The sequence below is a fragment of the Periophthalmus magnuspinnatus genome, chromosome 16 (genome assembly GCF_009829125.3).
Source record: "Periophthalmus magnuspinnatus isolate fPerMag1 chromosome 16, fPerMag1.2.pri, whole genome shotgun sequence".
Classification (NCBI taxonomy): Eukaryota; Metazoa; Chordata; class Actinopteri; order Gobiiformes; family Gobiidae; genus Periophthalmus; species Periophthalmus magnuspinnatus.
In genome coordinates this window covers 32,875,959-32,892,660 of record NC_047141.1, presented here as the reverse complement: position 1 = coordinate 32,892,660, position 16,702 = coordinate 32,875,959, and the positions used below count along the sequence as shown (strand labels likewise).

Here is a 16,702-nt window from a genome sequence, read left to right as displayed (position 1 = left end):
GACACCCAAAAAGACGATGGGTGACATTATTAAATCCAGTTGTAAAAATAAATAAATAAAATAAAATAAAATAAAATAAAATTACAAACCTTCTGATTATGAAAGTTTGGATTTTTATTTATTTATTTATTTTAGTTTTTCTTAGTTTATTTTTATTTATTTTATTTATTGTAATTAATAATTCCACCGAGCATCTTGTCTGTGTGTTTTAGAGACTCTGCTCCACATAACAATTAGAAACATTAAAACACTATTAGGACTCTTATAATAATAATAATAATAATAATAAATATAATAATAGTAAAATAATAATAATAATAATAATAATAATAATAATAATAATAGTAAAATAATAATAATAATAATAATAATAATAATAATAATAATAATAATAATAATAATAATAATAATAGTAAAATAATAATAATAATAATAATAATAATAATAATAATAATAATAATAATAATAATAATAATAATAATAATCACAATGAGTCAGTTCACGTTTGCCGTTTTATTCCTGACCTTAAGTCGTTTACTCTCGGTGTTTATTCGGGCGTGTGCATCAGCAGCTCGTTTAAATGGAACGTGCCTGTGGATGATCCTGTCCCACTTTTTAAGCAGACGTGAGCTGAGCTGGTTTTATAAAGGTGTTTTAAAGGAGAGTTTTATTTGTTTTAGGCTCGGTTCAATGTAAAACTAAACTTTACAAACTGGTAAAAAAAATGGAGGTGATCAGCAGGAAAGAGTTTTCTTCTTTGCAGGATATTTGTCAAAACTCTGAGCTCACTTGCACACACAGACTGTACAGTTTGTATAAATGGACGTAGCTAACCTGCTAGCCGCCGCGTTACAAACAGGAAGTGATCATGTGCGCACTTCCTGTGTCCTCTCTCTGTCTCTGCTGCTTCAGACTCATTTTGGTCTTAAATGTTCAGATTAACCCTCTACATGATCCTGGGGTTAATTTTTTTTTAGTTATTTGGAGTTGTTTGTTTTTTTTTTGTTTTTTTTATCTATTGTCTATTTTATTTATTTATTTATTTATTTATTTGTCTATTATTTTTATCATAATTTTTTTGTTATGGGGGGAGGGTCAGTTTATATTCTTTCTTTTTTTGTTATTTTAAGTTTACTTTTGTTTTTTTTTAAACTGTGTCCTCTCTCTGTACCTGCTTTTTAGTTATTTTGAGTTTATTTATTTTTTTGTTATTTTGAGTATTTTTGAGTGTTTTTTTGGTCTATTGTCTATTTTTTTTTTTTTTTTTTTTTTTTGGTATGGGGGGGCAGTTTATTTTCTTTTTGTTTGTTTGTTTGTTTGGGTTTTTTTTTTGGTTTTTTTTGTTTTTTATTATTTTAAGTTTACTTTTTTTGTTTTTTTTAAACTGTCTCCTCTCTCTGTCTCTGCTGCTTCAGACTCATTCTGGTCTTAAATGTTCGTATTAACCCTCTACATGATCCTGGGGTTTTTATTTCACTATTGTGTCTGTAAATCAAGATCTGAACATTAATAACAGACAAATCAGGTCCTTCTTTCCCCGAGGTCGCTCCTGTTAGCGTTAGCAACAGGTTTGATTGACAGCGTTGCTAAGCGCCCGCTCCCCGTTAAACCGCACCGCTGGACAGGAAGGGGCGTTACCTTCATCAGCCTCGCTCTGGATTGGCTCTTCGGTTGCTATGATACACGTGGTCGGAATTCCAAATATGTAACTCTCATTTGTAACGCCTCATTTGGAGCTGAAGCTGTGGGTGACGTCGCTCACTCAATCACGCTCGGGTCAAACGGGTCACTGTGAACCGCCGTCACCTGTGGCGTTTGAATGTGAAAGTGTTGTGTCATTCAGGTGATATCGAGGTGATATATAAACTCATTTGTGCCACTTCTGTTTCACTCTTGAACAAATCTGCTCAACACAAACTCACATCAGTCACTTTATGTCCAACGCGCTTCAGTCTGTGCGAAAAATGAAGCGCTGAAGTCGTAGTTGTTCTGAATTCTGTGTGTGCGGTGGAGCTGGTGGAGTAACCCGGACTCTCTATGTTCATGCAGTGCACAAAATGAGCAGGAGACATTAATAATGGACTGGGCTCGTTGTTTTGTCTGAGTCTGACTCCTGCCGACGACACACTGAGCTTTATAAATGTGTTTTAATCTGCTGGCACGGAGCCCAAGATGAATTTCCTTTGAAAGATAATAAGGTTTATTTTATCTTATCTCATCTTACTTGAATTACTATCACTTCCACTTGTATAACTTGAATAACTGGCTTTAAATATCTCACGCAGCCTCTCGTTTGGCAGGTGAACAGGCCCTGAGGGAGGAGCGCTCTAATTATGACTTGTACCGATATTTAGTTCAATCCTCCATGTTTCATAACGCTCAGCTGTGGCTTGATGTGGTTCACTGCACAAGGAATTTGAGTTTCACTTTGTAATAACTATTCTTTAATTAGCCTAAACACAGCACGAACAAGTGGATGAATGAATGAAAGACTCAGAGTCATTCAGGGTTAATTAAAGACTAATCCCTAAGGATTAGGGTTAAATTAAATTAAGGCTGAGTAAACTGTTTTATTATGGGTTATTAAGAAACATTTAAGTGCAGGTATAATAAAATGTTACTGTAATTGGTACACAACTAATTTTAACACGAGGAAGTTGAGGAAAAAGGATTGGCCTGGGTGTGTAATGTGAGCAAGAACATAAAATCTATTTAATTGTTTTATTTATTTATCATTTTATTTTATTTTATTTTATTTATGTATTTATTTATTTTATTTTATGGATAATTGAAATGATTTTTTTAATAGTTTCATTTATTTATTTATTACTTTTATTTATTATTTATTTATTTTATTATTTGTATTTTATTTATTTATTTATTTTTATTTTATGGATAATTGAAATGTTTTTTTTAATAGTTTAATGTACTTATTTATTATTTTTATTTATTATTTATTTATTTAATTTATGTATTTATTTTTATTTTATGGATAATTTATGTATTTTTATTTTTTTGTACAATCTCACCTGCAGACACGTTACATAAGGATGTTTTCAAAATCATAAGATATTAGGTAATACCCCATCAGTTTTAACCAGAGGGAGTTTAATCATGTGACACTTTACTCTGATCATAATGTTTAAAGGTTTTGTCCCGTGTTCACTTTATGGTCACAGAATGTCTCATCTGCTGCACATGTCCAACCACAAAGTCACATTTAAACTGGACCAAAGTAAACAAACACATCATAAATACCTCGGAAATGTTTTGCGTAAATTCTTAGACATAATTAGGTTCCGTGTGTTTAATGAAATGACCAGTCGAACCTGTTGGGACGAGACGAGATCTAAGAGAATAAACCTCCACACGATGGTGAACACAGCTTTTTTCATTTGGATTGGACCAAAAAGGGTCAAATACTGGACAGTTCTATTATTTATATTATTAGATCCAGTAACAGTAACAGAAAAATATTAGATAAAGTAAATAAAAATTGTGAAATTGGCTGGTAAACTTATCTAATTGAACTGGAAACAAAAAAAAAAACAAAAATTTACACTAATCTATTGTATGACATAATGAAACATGTCCAAGTAGAAAAAAAAAAAAAAAAAAATAGAGGGAAAGTGTATATTTTGAACTTGACGTGGGATATATTTCTGAAGTACTTTGACAAACATGTGAATATTTATTTATTCATTTATATTTATTTATTTTTGAAATTATTATTATTATTATTATTATTATTATTATTATTATTATTATTATTTTATTATGTTTATTATTATTATTTGTCTGTTTTGTATTTATTTATTTAATTTATATATGTTTTATGTATACATTGATTTTATTTATTTATTTATTTTCTTCTGTTTAGCTATATTTATAACACAATATTTATACACAATACACAACGTCAATAAAAAGATTATTAAATGAAAAAAAAAACAAAAAAAAAAACATTAAACTTAGAGGGAAAGTGGACATTTTTAACTTGACATGGGATGTATTTCTGGAGGACTTTGACAATTTATGACAGTTTATATGTATTAATTTATATTTACTTATTTATTTTTGATTGATTTTTTGTCTGTTTTTGATTTATTTATTTTATTTATATATATTTTTATGTATACACTGATTTTTTCTTCTGTTAAGCTTCATTTAGAACACACACATCAGGTTATTACCAAATATTACACTGATAAACTTGAATAAAAAGATCACTAAAACCACAAACATTAACGTGTCAAAGCCTCATCCTGTCTCTCCTCGTGTGAACCGTGTCCCTCGGCGCTCACATGCTTTACCCGTGATGCTGCACATGCGTGTCGTGTGTGGTTACCCTGCGTTGAGGCTGAGTGAACTGTGGCTGGGGGTGGCGGGGCTGGCCGTGCTGCGGGGAGGAGGGGGCGGAGTCACGGGGGAAGGGGCGGAGCTCAGAGAGGGGTGGCTGGAGGAGGAGAGGCTGGAGGTCAAAGGGCACATGGAGGACATGGTGCTCACTGGTGTGCTGCTGAGACTGGTCACGGCCTGCGACAGCTGGCTGGACATCTGCAACGCAAAAATCAAACGTCATATGTCTGCGTCGCGTCTGTTCACCCTTTTCTTTAGCGTTATGATGTTTTTATTTACTCATTTTGATTATTTACACTTCGTTAACCGCTCGTTTGAACGTCGTGAGGTTCAGATCTGAGCCAAAGAAAAGAAACGGTTTGAGCGGAGAGTAAACGAGGCAAAGACAATCCATCTTTGAACAGGGACGTCACCGATCACCTGTTTATGTAACGCCACCTAAACAAGGAAAACAGTAGTGCTAGCCAGTATGCTAACAGTTACATGAGAGCAGGGACCTGGACGATTATGCAAAATATGACTCAGGGACCAAGCCCACAAACAGAAACTAAACAAACACAAACTAAACAAACACAAACTAAACAAACAGAAACTAAACAAACACAAACTAAACAAACAAACTGTAAACAAAGGTTTTTTTTCCAGTTTCAGTGTCGTTAGCTCCTCCTCAGACAGATATCGCGGAATGAATGTGCATTGTGTCCTGCGTCCTGATTGGCTAAGGGACTGACAGTGTGACTCTGAAGTGCTGTACGTTTGCAATTTGTTTTCTCCCCGACAAAACCCACAATGTCGATGAAACGTTCTGCACCGACAAAGACGCCTACGAAGGTTTGAACTTTGAGAGAGTTTAAACGAGAGAGAAATGTGAGAAAATGTTAACGCCTGTGTGAGAAAAGTGTATAAAGTGTGTGGTGAGGGGTTTTACAGACAAAAACAGACAGAATAATTGAACAAAATAAAGCTGATGACTTTGCGGGTGATTTTTAGAACTCAACCCCCGCGATAAACGAGGGACCGCTCTGTTCCACCTTGTGATGTCATCATGTGGCGATACAGGAAGTGCACCGCTGTGTTTTTAAACTCCACACACCCTCAATTCTAGAATCATCTGGATCATTTCACCGCTGGAATAGAGACTTAACGGCTCCTTTTACCTTTAGTCCAGTCGAGATAACTTGTAAAACTACCACTTGATGACATCACAAGGTGGGACAGAGTGTTTTTTGAGCTTCGCGGATGTAAACGGACTAATAACAAAGTGTAAGTCGTACCATGTGGGGGCTGTAGCAGTGTGTTTTGTGCGAGCTGGGGGCCGCGGGGGGCTGGCTGGGCAGGGGGGGCGTGGCGCTGCTCGGGTTGATCCGTTTCTCCTTCTGCCTCCGGTTACAGAACCAGACCCGGATCACCTCCTTCTCCATGTTGAGCTGCTCCGCGATCAGTAGGATTTCCTCTGACGTGGGCTTCTGGTTCTGCTGGTACAAGGCAAGAGCGGAGGGCGACTTTACAACCAGAACACTGTCGTTTCATTCATAAAAAACACACTCAAACACAAACGAAGCAGCGTGATGACGTAAAGCCTCTGAACAGGTTTCACTCTCGCTCCTCGGCGTTGGGTGCGTGTCTGTTTAAGATCTAACAGCGATAACAGGCTGGATTTGTTCATTTAAAGCTGCAATGCGGAACTAATCGGTGTCAGGCAAAAGATTCCTTCCTCATTTTTACAGATTTTGCCAGCGACAATCAAAAAATCTGATCTTTTTATCTGAGTCAGCGTGAAACCCGTGTGTTCCAATATGAGCTTATCGTTCGAAATATTAAAGCTGGAGCTAAATATTTATTCTTCTTTGTAAACGTGGGGAGATTTTTGTCGTTTTTATGTGATATTTGAGCTGTAGACGGTTGAATAAGTAACTCAGATGGTTAATTATGGGTTTATTCTGCCATTTATGTGTTGAAGCTCAGGCCTTTGAATGATTCTGCCTATTTCTAAACTGGTTCATTATCCACAGACTTTATATAAATGCTTCAAAATGTGCCATCGTGACAGGCCTAAACCCACGATTACTGTAAAATAAATAAATACATGAGAAGAATCCAAACTGTTATTGTGTCTTTAGATGTCGTAATGAGGGAATGGATGTTTCTGGAATTAGACTTTTTTCTCTTTCAGTAAAAATCATCAATAAAACAAAGCCAATAATCTGATTTATGGAGCAGAAATTCATCAATACCTTTTCAATCTGCCCCAGGACAACTGAATCTTAAAAAGGTAACACCAGTGGAATGAAGAATGTAATGTTTTAATAACTGTACAATGAGATAAATATTTTAAAAGTCCTTTTCCAAAGAGCGTCTGTCTCCTCTTTGCACCAGACCTGACGTTACAGAGGAAGAGTTATGGAAAACTCTTATGTGTCATGTTAACGCGAGGCACCTGTCAAGTGTTAAGTGACAACGGTTTATGTCACTGTGATGTTTGTGAATCTCAATGTGATGTTTATGAATCTCAATGTGATGTTTATGAATGTCAGTATTATGTCTGTGATGTTTATAAATGTTATTGTGATGTTTTGGACTGTCAATGTGATGTTTATGAAAGTCAATGTTATGTCTGTGGTGTTTATGAATGTCAGTTGATGTTTGTGAATGTCAATGTGATAATTATGAATGTCAGTATTAAGTCTGTGATGTTTATGAATGTCAATGTGATGTTTCTGAATCTCAGTGTGATGTTTCTGAATGTCAGTATTGTACTGTGATGTTTGTGAATGTGATTGTGATGTTTTGGAATGTCAATGTGATGTTTATTAATCTCAATGTGATGTTTCTGAATGTCAGTGTGATGTTTATAAAAGTCAGTGTGATGTGTGTAAATGTAAATGTGATGTTTATGAATATTAATGTGATGTTTTGGAATGTCAATGTGATAATTATGAATGTCAATATTATGTCTGTGATGTTTGTGAATGTGATTGTGATGTTTTGGAATGTCAATGTGATGTTTATTAATCTCAATGTGATGTTTATTAATCTCAATGTGATGTTTATTAATCTCAATGTGATGTTTCTGAATGTCACTGTGATGTTTATGAAAGTCAGTGTGATGTGTGTAAATGTGAATGTGATGTTTATGAAGCTCAATGTGATGTCTGTGATGTTTGTGAATGTGATTGTGATGTTTTGGAATGTCAATGTGATGTTTATTAATCTCAATGTGATGTTTATTAATCTCAATGTGATGTTTATTAATCTCAATGTGATGTTTCTGAATGTCACTGTGATGTTTATGAAAGTCAGTGTGATGTGTGTAAATGTGAATGTGATGTTTATGAAGCTCAATGTGATGTCTGTGATGTTTGTGAATGTTATTGTGATGTTTCTGAATGTCAAATGTCAGTGTGATGTTTATGAAAGTCAGTGTGATGTTTATGAATGTCAGTGTGGTGTTTGTGAAAGTCAGTGTGATGTGTGTAAATGTGAATGTGATGTTTGTGAATATTAATGTGATTATTATGAATGTTAACATGCGTGTTAATGTTCGTGTAGTGTTTGTTGCCTTTTTACGTTGTGTGTTTTTTGTTTTGTTTTTTTGTAAATTTCTGTAAAAATAAAAACTGGAAGCGTTGTGTGTTGTGCATTGTCTCACGGTCATGAAGGAGCGCTCCAGGGCCACCCGCACGTTGGTCTCGATGCTGGTTCTCTTCTTTCGGCGTCGCCCCGGGACGCCCTCGAAGCCCAGGGAGGGGGAGGAGAGAGAGCTGGGGCTGGGGAGGGTGCTGTCAATGGACATGGTTTCTACACAACACAACGGGCAAAAAGACACAGCTCAGGGGGATTCAGTGAGTTTGGGAAATATGTGGAACATTTAGATCATTATTTCTGTATTTTAAATGACTGGTTAATGAAATAAGTGTAGAGTTAAAATAGTTTAAAGTACAAAAGGATCAAAACAAGGCTAGAATGAAAATAAATTGAGAAGATATTTGCAAAAAAAAGAAAGTTGAACAAGTTTAAATCTTAAGCTCCATAAGGAAAAATATCTCTGCAGCTGCGTTTACACTGGGTTTGTTCTGGTCCTATTCTAGTCCCAGTTTAGTCCTCATTTAGTCCTAATTTAGTCCAGGTTTAGATCTAGTTTTGCTGTGATGTGTGTGTAAAGGAGTACAATAGTAGTTAATATTTTGTTTACATCAGTGGTTCTCAAACTGTGATCCGGGGCTCCTGGGGGTCGCTGGGCCCCAACATTAATTTCTAGCGATGTACGATCCAAAACATGTTTAATGCTGATGGAAACAACTACACCAAAGTACTGGGAGAACATAGTTTAAACTTTCAAATTTGATAATGCTGCTGTCCTGAGGAGCAGGACGGTGGACCCTGGGATATTTTCATAGCAATAGGGAGCCTAAAAATTTAAGAACCCTTTGAATAAACCATTTATTTATTTATTTATTTATTTACTTACTTATTTATTTTATTTTTTATATTTTTATGTATTTATTTATTTACTTATTTATTTTATTTTTTATATTTATTTATTTATTTATTTATTTACTTACTTACTTACTTATTTATTTTATTTATTATATTTTTTTTATTTATTCATTTATTTACTTACTTATTTATTTATTTTATTTTTAATATTTTTTTTATTTATTTACTTACTTCCTTACTTATTTATTTTATTTATTATATTTATTTATTTACTTACTTACTTATTTATTTTATTTATTATATTTATTTATTTACTTACTTACTTATTTATTTTATTTTTTATATTTTTTATTTATTTTTTTATTTATTTTATTTTTTATATTTTTTATTTATTTTTTTATTTATTTTATTTTATTTTTTTTATTTATTTAATGCATTTATTTTGCTGTCATATAAAACAGAAGTAACACAGTATATAAAAATCAGGTGCAGGGAGCGGTAAAAAAACCCAAAGAGTCTCACCTGCATCGTTGAGCCACTTCTCCAGCAGTGGCTTGAGTTTGCACATGTTTTTAAAGCTCAGGTTCAGGGCCTCGAAGCGGGAGATGGTCGTCTGGCTGAAGTCGTTGCCGTAAAGTTTCCCCATGGCCAAACCCACATCGCCCTGAAAACGACACAATCAGACTCACAATCAGATCTGACTTATACAAAACTACAAATATCATGTAGACGTGTTTTAGCAACGACGTTTATTCATCCAGAGCCTCACTTTTGTGTTAAAAAAAAAGTAAAATTTGTGCAATAAAATAGTCACTTTCCTCAGTTTCCTCCTGCATCTTAATTATTCACAGTGATGAGTTTAGAAGCAGAACTTTCACAACTTTCAGAGACAAGAGCTTTGCCATCACGATATAGCTAAAAAACAAACAAACTGGCATGCTAACAGTGCACTTCCTGATTCACGCACACTAAAAGACAGCACAGCAGACTTATTTTGACTCACAGATTTGCTTTTACAGTTATTTGCGCTAGAGAAATCAGTTTGTTTATAGAATTCTTTACAATAACACCAGAAAAAAAGCCAAAGTGTGCAGGAAAATTAAAAAAACAACTCAAAAGCCACCGCAAAAATACCAAACTATACATTTTCTCTAACAGATTTTGCCACATGGACACAGCGGCTGCATCCACTTGTGAAAACCGTGTCATAAACGACATTATTTCATGCGTCAGACGTTTCAGAGCCGACAGAAGAACAGGCCGCACTCACCTGTGTGAAGCCCAGTTTGATGCGTCTTTGTTTGAAAGTGCGAGCGAACTGCTCCAGCTCCTCCAGGTCGCTGGGCTCCTCGGGGTGAGAGGTCACAGAGGTCACAGAGGTCATGCCCCCTCCACTCACCTCTGCGTTCTTATCTCGCTGCTGCACAGGCACAAAGAGGAAAAGAGGAAACGTTTGGGGTTTGTAGGAGCAGGTCTAAACTGTTTAAACTGTCAAAGCTTCAGAGTCGGGGACAAAAAGTCTGTATCTAATTTTTCTTGGATCTAGACCTGAATTTTGATTTCATGACAATTTCTGTGCATTTGGAATCTTGATATTGCCTTGAGCTGAAAACATGAATCTGCTTCTTCAGAAAGAGAGAGTGAGTCTGAGCCTGAAGTCAAACACATGGAGTGACTCACATAACGATGATTTAACAAAAACATCATCACAGGGTCAGAGTCTGATCATGTCCCAGTCCTACAGTGTGTCTCCTGAGTCGTTGGGACAGTGAGTCTCGTACCTGTGCTTGGAGGCCCATCCGGCTCGGGGCGGACAGCAGACTCCCCTGGTTTTGCTGAGGTAGCGGAAGCTGTAGTGGCGTCGACAGGAGTCCTGGTAAAAGTGAGAACATTTAAAAGTGCACAGCTCCAGGGCTGTTTGTCGTCGGTTTGAGGAGGTCCTTACCTTGCTGTCCCTGCTGGGCCTGGGGCAGGAGGAACTGGGCCGGGGAAGGGAGCGGGTGCCCGGGCAGAAGCACCAACTGTTGGAGCTGCAGCAGCTGCTGGATGTCCTGCTCAGACAGAGGAAACAGTGAGTGTTACACAGAATGATAAAGGTACAATTACACAGAGGGGGAGGAGGGCAGAGACGAGAGCAGAGTCAGCTGTGGGAGGAGCTACGTGCTACAGGAGGAGGTGGTCCATGCAGGAGTCATGCAGAGACGGAGGCGGCTGCAGCTTGTACCTGTGCCGTGAGCTGGATGGGCTGGGACAGAGCGAGCTGAGGGGGCACGGACACGCTTTGGGGGGTCTGCTCCTGTTGCCCCGCCCCCTGGCCCTGCCCCTGTCCCGCCTGCTGCTGCTGAGCTTGTTGATTGGCCGCGGCCGCGGCCTGAGCCTGCTGATTGGCCTGAGCGGCGGTGTGCGCGGCGTGGGCGGCGTGCGCCGCACTCGACTGTTGTACGGCTGCGGCCAAGAGCTGAGCCTGAGCCTGCTGCAGCAACAACTGCTGCTGAGGCGGGAGTAAAGCGGTGAGCTGAGCACGAAGGAGAAGAAGAGAGGAGGAAGAGGAGGGTTAGAGGAGGAGAGAGGCAAAACATGAGCACCAGAGAGAGAGAGAGAGAGGAGAGAGGAGGAAGAGGAGGGTTAGAGGAGGAGAGAGGCAAAACATGAGCACCAGAGAGAGAGAGAGAGAGAGGAGGAGGAGGAGAGAGGAGGAAGAGGAGGGTTAGAGGAGGAGAGAGGCAAAACATGAGCACCACAGAGAGAGAGAGAGGAGGAGGAGAAGAGAGGAGGAAGAGGAGGGTTAGAGGAGGAGAGAGGCAAAACATGAGCACCACAGAGAGAGAGAGAGAGAGAGAGGAGGAGAAGAGAGGAGGAAGAGGAGGGTTAGAGGAGGAGAGACGCAAAACATGAGCACCAGAGAGAGAGAGAGAGGAGGAGGAGAAGAGAGGAGGAAGAGGAGGGTTAGAGGAGAGACGCAAAACATGAGCACCAGAGACAGAGAGAGAGAGAGAGAGAGAGAGAGAGAGAGAGAGAGAGAGACAGAGGAGGAGAAGAGAGGAGAGAAAGGGTTAGAGAGAGAGAGGAGGAACAGTTAGAGAGGAGAGGACCATAGATACAAGCCAGAGCGACAGAGAGAGAGACAGAGCAGAGAGAGACAGGAGAGACCCAGAGATAGAGACGGTCAGAGACAAAAGACCCCACCCTGTATACACAACAAACACACACACACACCCACACACACACACACACACACACTCACCCCGGCGAGCTGCGACCCCGTCACCATGAGCTGGGCGTGCTGCTGCAGGGCGGTCTGGGAGGGGGTGGGGCCGTGGGACGGGGGCAGAGCGGGGGACATGTCTCCACAGTCCTCCATCTTAGTCTGAAAAACACAGAAACATCATGACACTGTCCCGCCAAATTAATGCTGTATTATGTAACATCCAGTAAGTTATGAAACGTGTCATGTAACGAAACCATTTGAAATCGTTTGCTGAATTATGTAATAAAAACAGTTCAACAGTTTCATTTGAGAATCCAAAAAAGGCCTATAAAAACACTTTTCTTTTTTTTTTTTTTGTCAATACAAATAAAATTTAATGTAATAATAACAAAAATAACAACCTTTTCTGTCAATAAAAAAATAAATAAATAAATGTAATAACAACATAATTAACAATTACATTTTTTTTTTTGGTCAATAAAAATTTAATTAAATGTAATAACTACAAAAACAAAGTTTTTTGTCAATAAAAAAATAAAATGTAATAATAAAAAAAGCAACTTTTTTGTTTTTGTCAATATAAATAAAATTAAATATAATAACTACAAGATTGAAACCTTTTTTTTGGTCAATAAAAATACAATGAAATGTAATAACAATTTGTGTTTTTTTTTTTTTTTTTTGGTCAATACAAAAATATTTAAATGTAATAACAGCAAAAAAAACCAAGATTTTTTTGTCAATAAAAATACAATGAAATGTAATAACCTTTTTTTTTGGTCAATAAAAAATCATTAAATATAATAACAACAAAAATAACTGCTCTTATGTTTACGTTCATATAAAACGAGGCTGTACTTTCCTTCGTGCTTCACTCTCACTAAATCCAAACCACACACAGACAAACTCTTCTGTCTCTTTCCCTGGTCATTTCAGGTCATGATTCCTCTGGATAAAACTGTAACTCGTCTGTTCTGGTCTGAAGCGTCTGTTAAACTGACACATGACAGATCGCTCTTCGTGTCAGTCTCAGCTCTGGTGCCAGCGGCGGCGTGTCTGGACTGGAGTCGGCTCCTTGCAGAGCGTGGATTTGCATATCTTTTACGGTATGCAAATCGGCGTCCCCGCGAGCCGTCTCCAGAGCCGTGCGTTTGTTTTGAGGCCCTCCCCGTCTCTGTCTGTTTACACTAACGATCGGGAGGAGAAGTCGACTTTACCAACCCCAACGTCGAGTCTGACAAAGGGTTAAACGAGGCCATTGAGCGACACAAAGGAGGAGCCGGTATTAAAGTTATCGAGAGATTACGGACGACAAAAGGGTTAAACTGCGGCGCAAACGTATTCGCCGCGACATGTACTCACCTTAGTGCTGCTCAGGGGCGGGGACAGGGGGAAGGGGTTCACTTTCATCGACTGAGCCTGGAAAAGACAAACAAGAAACAGACAGGGCTTAGAGACACTTTTAAATGTGATATTATAGTGTTAAAGCAGCACTGTGGAACTTTTCTGTTGAGAGTTCTGCACCTGTTTGTTTTTGTTTTTGCTGTTTTTGTTTTACACTTTTACAATTTTTACAATTTTATTCATGGATCACATTTAAAACGACTTTAACCGACCAAAACGCTTCATATAAAAGTAAAAAAAAACAACAAAAAAACAAACACGATGCATAAAAAAAGAAGTCCACGGTTTTAGATAAAGTTCCAAATGTGATATTATAGTGTTAAAGCAGCACTGTGGAACTTTTCTGTTGAGAGTTCTGCATCTGTTTGTTTTTGTTTTGGCTGTAATGTTCCACTGTGTGGCATTAAACTTATATTCATGCCATTACACTTCAATTTTATTCATATAACACATTTAAAACAACTTTATCTGAACAAAATGCGTCACATAAAAGTAAAAAAAAACAACAAAAACACAAATTTACAGAAAACACGATGCATAAAAAAGATGTCCTGTCTCGCTATTATTAAATACCAGGGAGAATTATAGTGTTTGTTTTTTTTTTTTTTTTGGTCCAAACTGATTAAAAAACAAATACTAATTAAACAAAAATACAGATAACACAAAACATAAAAAGATAAAATGTCCAGCTCTTATTAAATACCAAGGAGAATTATAGTTTTGTTTTTTTTTGGCTCCAAACTGATTAAAAAAACACGACTTTCTCCTGTGAGTGGGTTTGAGGTGTATCAACTCTGCGTCGCCACGGAGACCGATAAGTTTTAATACCAAACTATGGAACATTTTCGCCAAAGCAAACACATCTCCACGGAGACGAGCGGCGGCGGATCTTTCATCAGATTTGTTTCCATTTGCTACGAACTTTCCCTTGTCAATCACTGATGTTTGTTTAAATCACAACAGCTGACGGGTTTTTATTTAACACACGCTGAGGTTAAGTGTCTTGCTCAACGACACAACAATGGATTTGAACTTCTAACCTTCAAATCCGTCATAAAAAATCTACTGTCACTGAATAATATTAACATGTCGATGCTCTTAAACCTCATAAAGTCGATGTCACGCACAAACTCGCAATAAAAATGTCTTTTTTAATTATTTATGTCCTGTTTTTTTTCTTTTCCTGGAGGCTGTTTCTTTTTGGCAGAGCGTCACGTCCGACTGAACGCTGTGATGTCACCGTGCGATTATGAAACGCGTCTAAACTTCGGTGTCGTCAGTGTCGTTTCTTCACCGGCGACTTTTGAACTCATCACCTCAGAAATGTTCACGTTTTCGCACCGAGACGACGGATTTGGAAAAAGATCTGAGAATAACTAGCGTCACTGAAGTAAATACAGATGATGAACGGTAACGGTGGCTCAGTCGGTAGAGCGTTTGTCCTCTGATCTGAAGGTCGAGCGGTCAGACTCGTTGAGAAGGTCGGAAAAGCGTTATGTCATTAGTTTGTGCGATTTTACTTCATAATTCAACCTTCTCCACCATTTTGCAGAAAAAAATAACAAAAAATCTCCCAGTTGTGTAAAGAAAAAGTCCCAACAATAAACACTGACCCCAAAACATTTGTCCGTCGTTATATCGTGGTTCATCTTTCACTGTTTCGCAGATTTTTTGTGTGTAATTTTGCATGTTTTTTTGGTTTTTTTTACAGAGCATGAACATGAAGTGTGTCGTGCGTCCTGATTGGCTGTTGGACTGTAGACCATTGTGTCGTGCGTCCTGATTGGCTGTTGGACTGTAGACCATTGTGTCGTGCGTCCTGATTGGCTGTTGGACTGTAGACCATTGTGTCGTGCGTCCTGATTGGCTGTTGGACTGTAGACCATTGTGTCGTGCGTCCTGATTGGCTAAGGGCTAAGGGACATATATTATTTTATGTGCAGTATTAACATTTAGTATTTTGTTTATTACTTTGTCTTTATTTTATTAACAATGAATATTATTTATTATTTTATGTCGGACACATTATTTACTTTCTTCATAATAATATTGGTTCCTACTTATTGTTTCAGTACAGCACATTTGAGGAGCGCACCGGAAAAGTGTATAAAGTGTGTGGTGAGGGGAAAGAAAGAAAGAAAGACAAGAAAGAAAGAAAAAGAAAAAGAAAGAGAAAAAAGAAAGAAAAAGAAAGAAAGAAAGAGAAAAAAAGAAAGAGAAAAAAAGAAATAAAAAAGAAAGAGAAAAAAGAGAAAAAGAAAGAAAGAAAGAGAAAAAAGAAATAAAGAAAATAGAAAGACAGAAAAAGAAAGAGAAAAAGAAAGAAAGAAAATGAAAGAAAGAGAAAAAGAAAGAAAGAAAAAAGAAAGGAAAAGAAAGAAAGAAAGAAAGAAAGAAAGAGAAAAAGGAAGAAGAAGGAAGAGTGTGTGATAAAAGTGTATAAAGTGTGTGGTGAGGGGTTTTACAGACAAAAACACAGAGAATAATGTAAAAAATAAAGATGATTCTTCGTGGATTTCGTTTATTGTGGGTTATTTTTAGAGCGTGATCTTTACGATAAACGAGGGAACACGTTAAGGTTTAAAGTTTAAAGTGGACGACTCTTTTACGTCGTGTTTAAATCGTCCCCGGTCCCTCCCCCGCAGCTTGAAAACCCTTTAGACTCACAGTAAAACTCGGCTCTACCTGGTGATGGGAGTCGGGTCCGTTCCGCTCTGAGTCTGTGGGAGGAAAAGGAAAGAGTGACAATCTGAGACAAAACAGGTCCAAATGCCACGGCGGTGACAAAAACATGTTAAACTCGTGTGTTTTTGAGAGCGCGGCGGCCGCGGCGGCGTGGGCGGAGCTGTCCTCACCTGTGCTCTCCAGCGGCGAGTCGGCCCCCATTTTCTCCACCTCCACCAACTTTGACATCCTGATATCTGCAAGAAACGACAAAAACGACGACGTTAGAGAGGCGTTTGTGCGGAGAGGAGGAGGAGGAGAAGGAGGAGGAGAAGAAGGAGGAGGAGAAGAAGAAGAAGAAGAAGAAGAAGAAGAAGAAGAAGAAGAAGAAGAAGAAGAAGAAGGAGAAGAAGAAGGAGAAGAAGAAGAAGTCACGGTGACACATAAATGAACATAAATGAGAGCATTGAAGCTAATTTATGCCACTGACGTAACAAAACAGGATTATGGCTCAATTATACCTGTACAATATTGTTAAAAAAAATAAAATAAAAAAAAATAAATAAATAATAATAATAATAATAATAAAAAATAGAAAAAACATGAGCTGCAGTAAATAAAAAATAGATA

General features: G+C 37.6%; 1 protein-coding gene across 7 annotated transcripts in view; it reads right to left on the bottom strand.

Moving 5' to 3' along the window:
• Nucleotides 1–16,702, bottom strand: part of pou2f2a (POU class 2 homeobox 2a) — a 102,322-nt gene that overhangs the window by 11,194 nt on the left and 74,426 nt on the right. For 2 of the 7 annotated variants that reach the window (XM_055227701.1, XM_055227698.1), the window contains exons 2-12: nucleotides 16,264–16,329; nucleotides 16,094–16,128; nucleotides 13,367–13,423; nucleotides 12,041–12,163; nucleotides 10,742–10,847; nucleotides 10,578–10,669; nucleotides 10,067–10,216; nucleotides 9,319–9,460; nucleotides 8,009–8,157; nucleotides 5,634–5,831; nucleotides 4,349–4,557 (exon numbers count right to left, since the gene is read on the bottom strand). In XM_055227701.1, the coding sequence (XP_055083676.1) occupies nucleotides 4,349–4,557; nucleotides 5,634–5,831; nucleotides 8,009–8,157; nucleotides 9,319–9,460; nucleotides 10,067–10,216; nucleotides 10,578–10,669; nucleotides 10,742–10,847; nucleotides 12,041–12,163; nucleotides 13,367–13,423; nucleotides 16,094–16,128; nucleotides 16,264–16,329 (1,327 nt within the window). Of the gene's footprint in view, nucleotides 1–4,348; nucleotides 4,558–5,633; nucleotides 5,835–8,008; nucleotides 8,158–9,318; nucleotides 9,461–10,066; nucleotides 10,217–10,577; nucleotides 10,670–10,741; nucleotides 10,848–12,040; nucleotides 12,164–13,366; nucleotides 13,424–16,075; nucleotides 16,129–16,263; nucleotides 16,330–16,702 lie in introns of all 7 variants that reach the window. The other 5 variants (XM_055227697.1, XM_055227700.1, XM_055227695.1 and 2 more) reach the window with 3 other exon arrangements.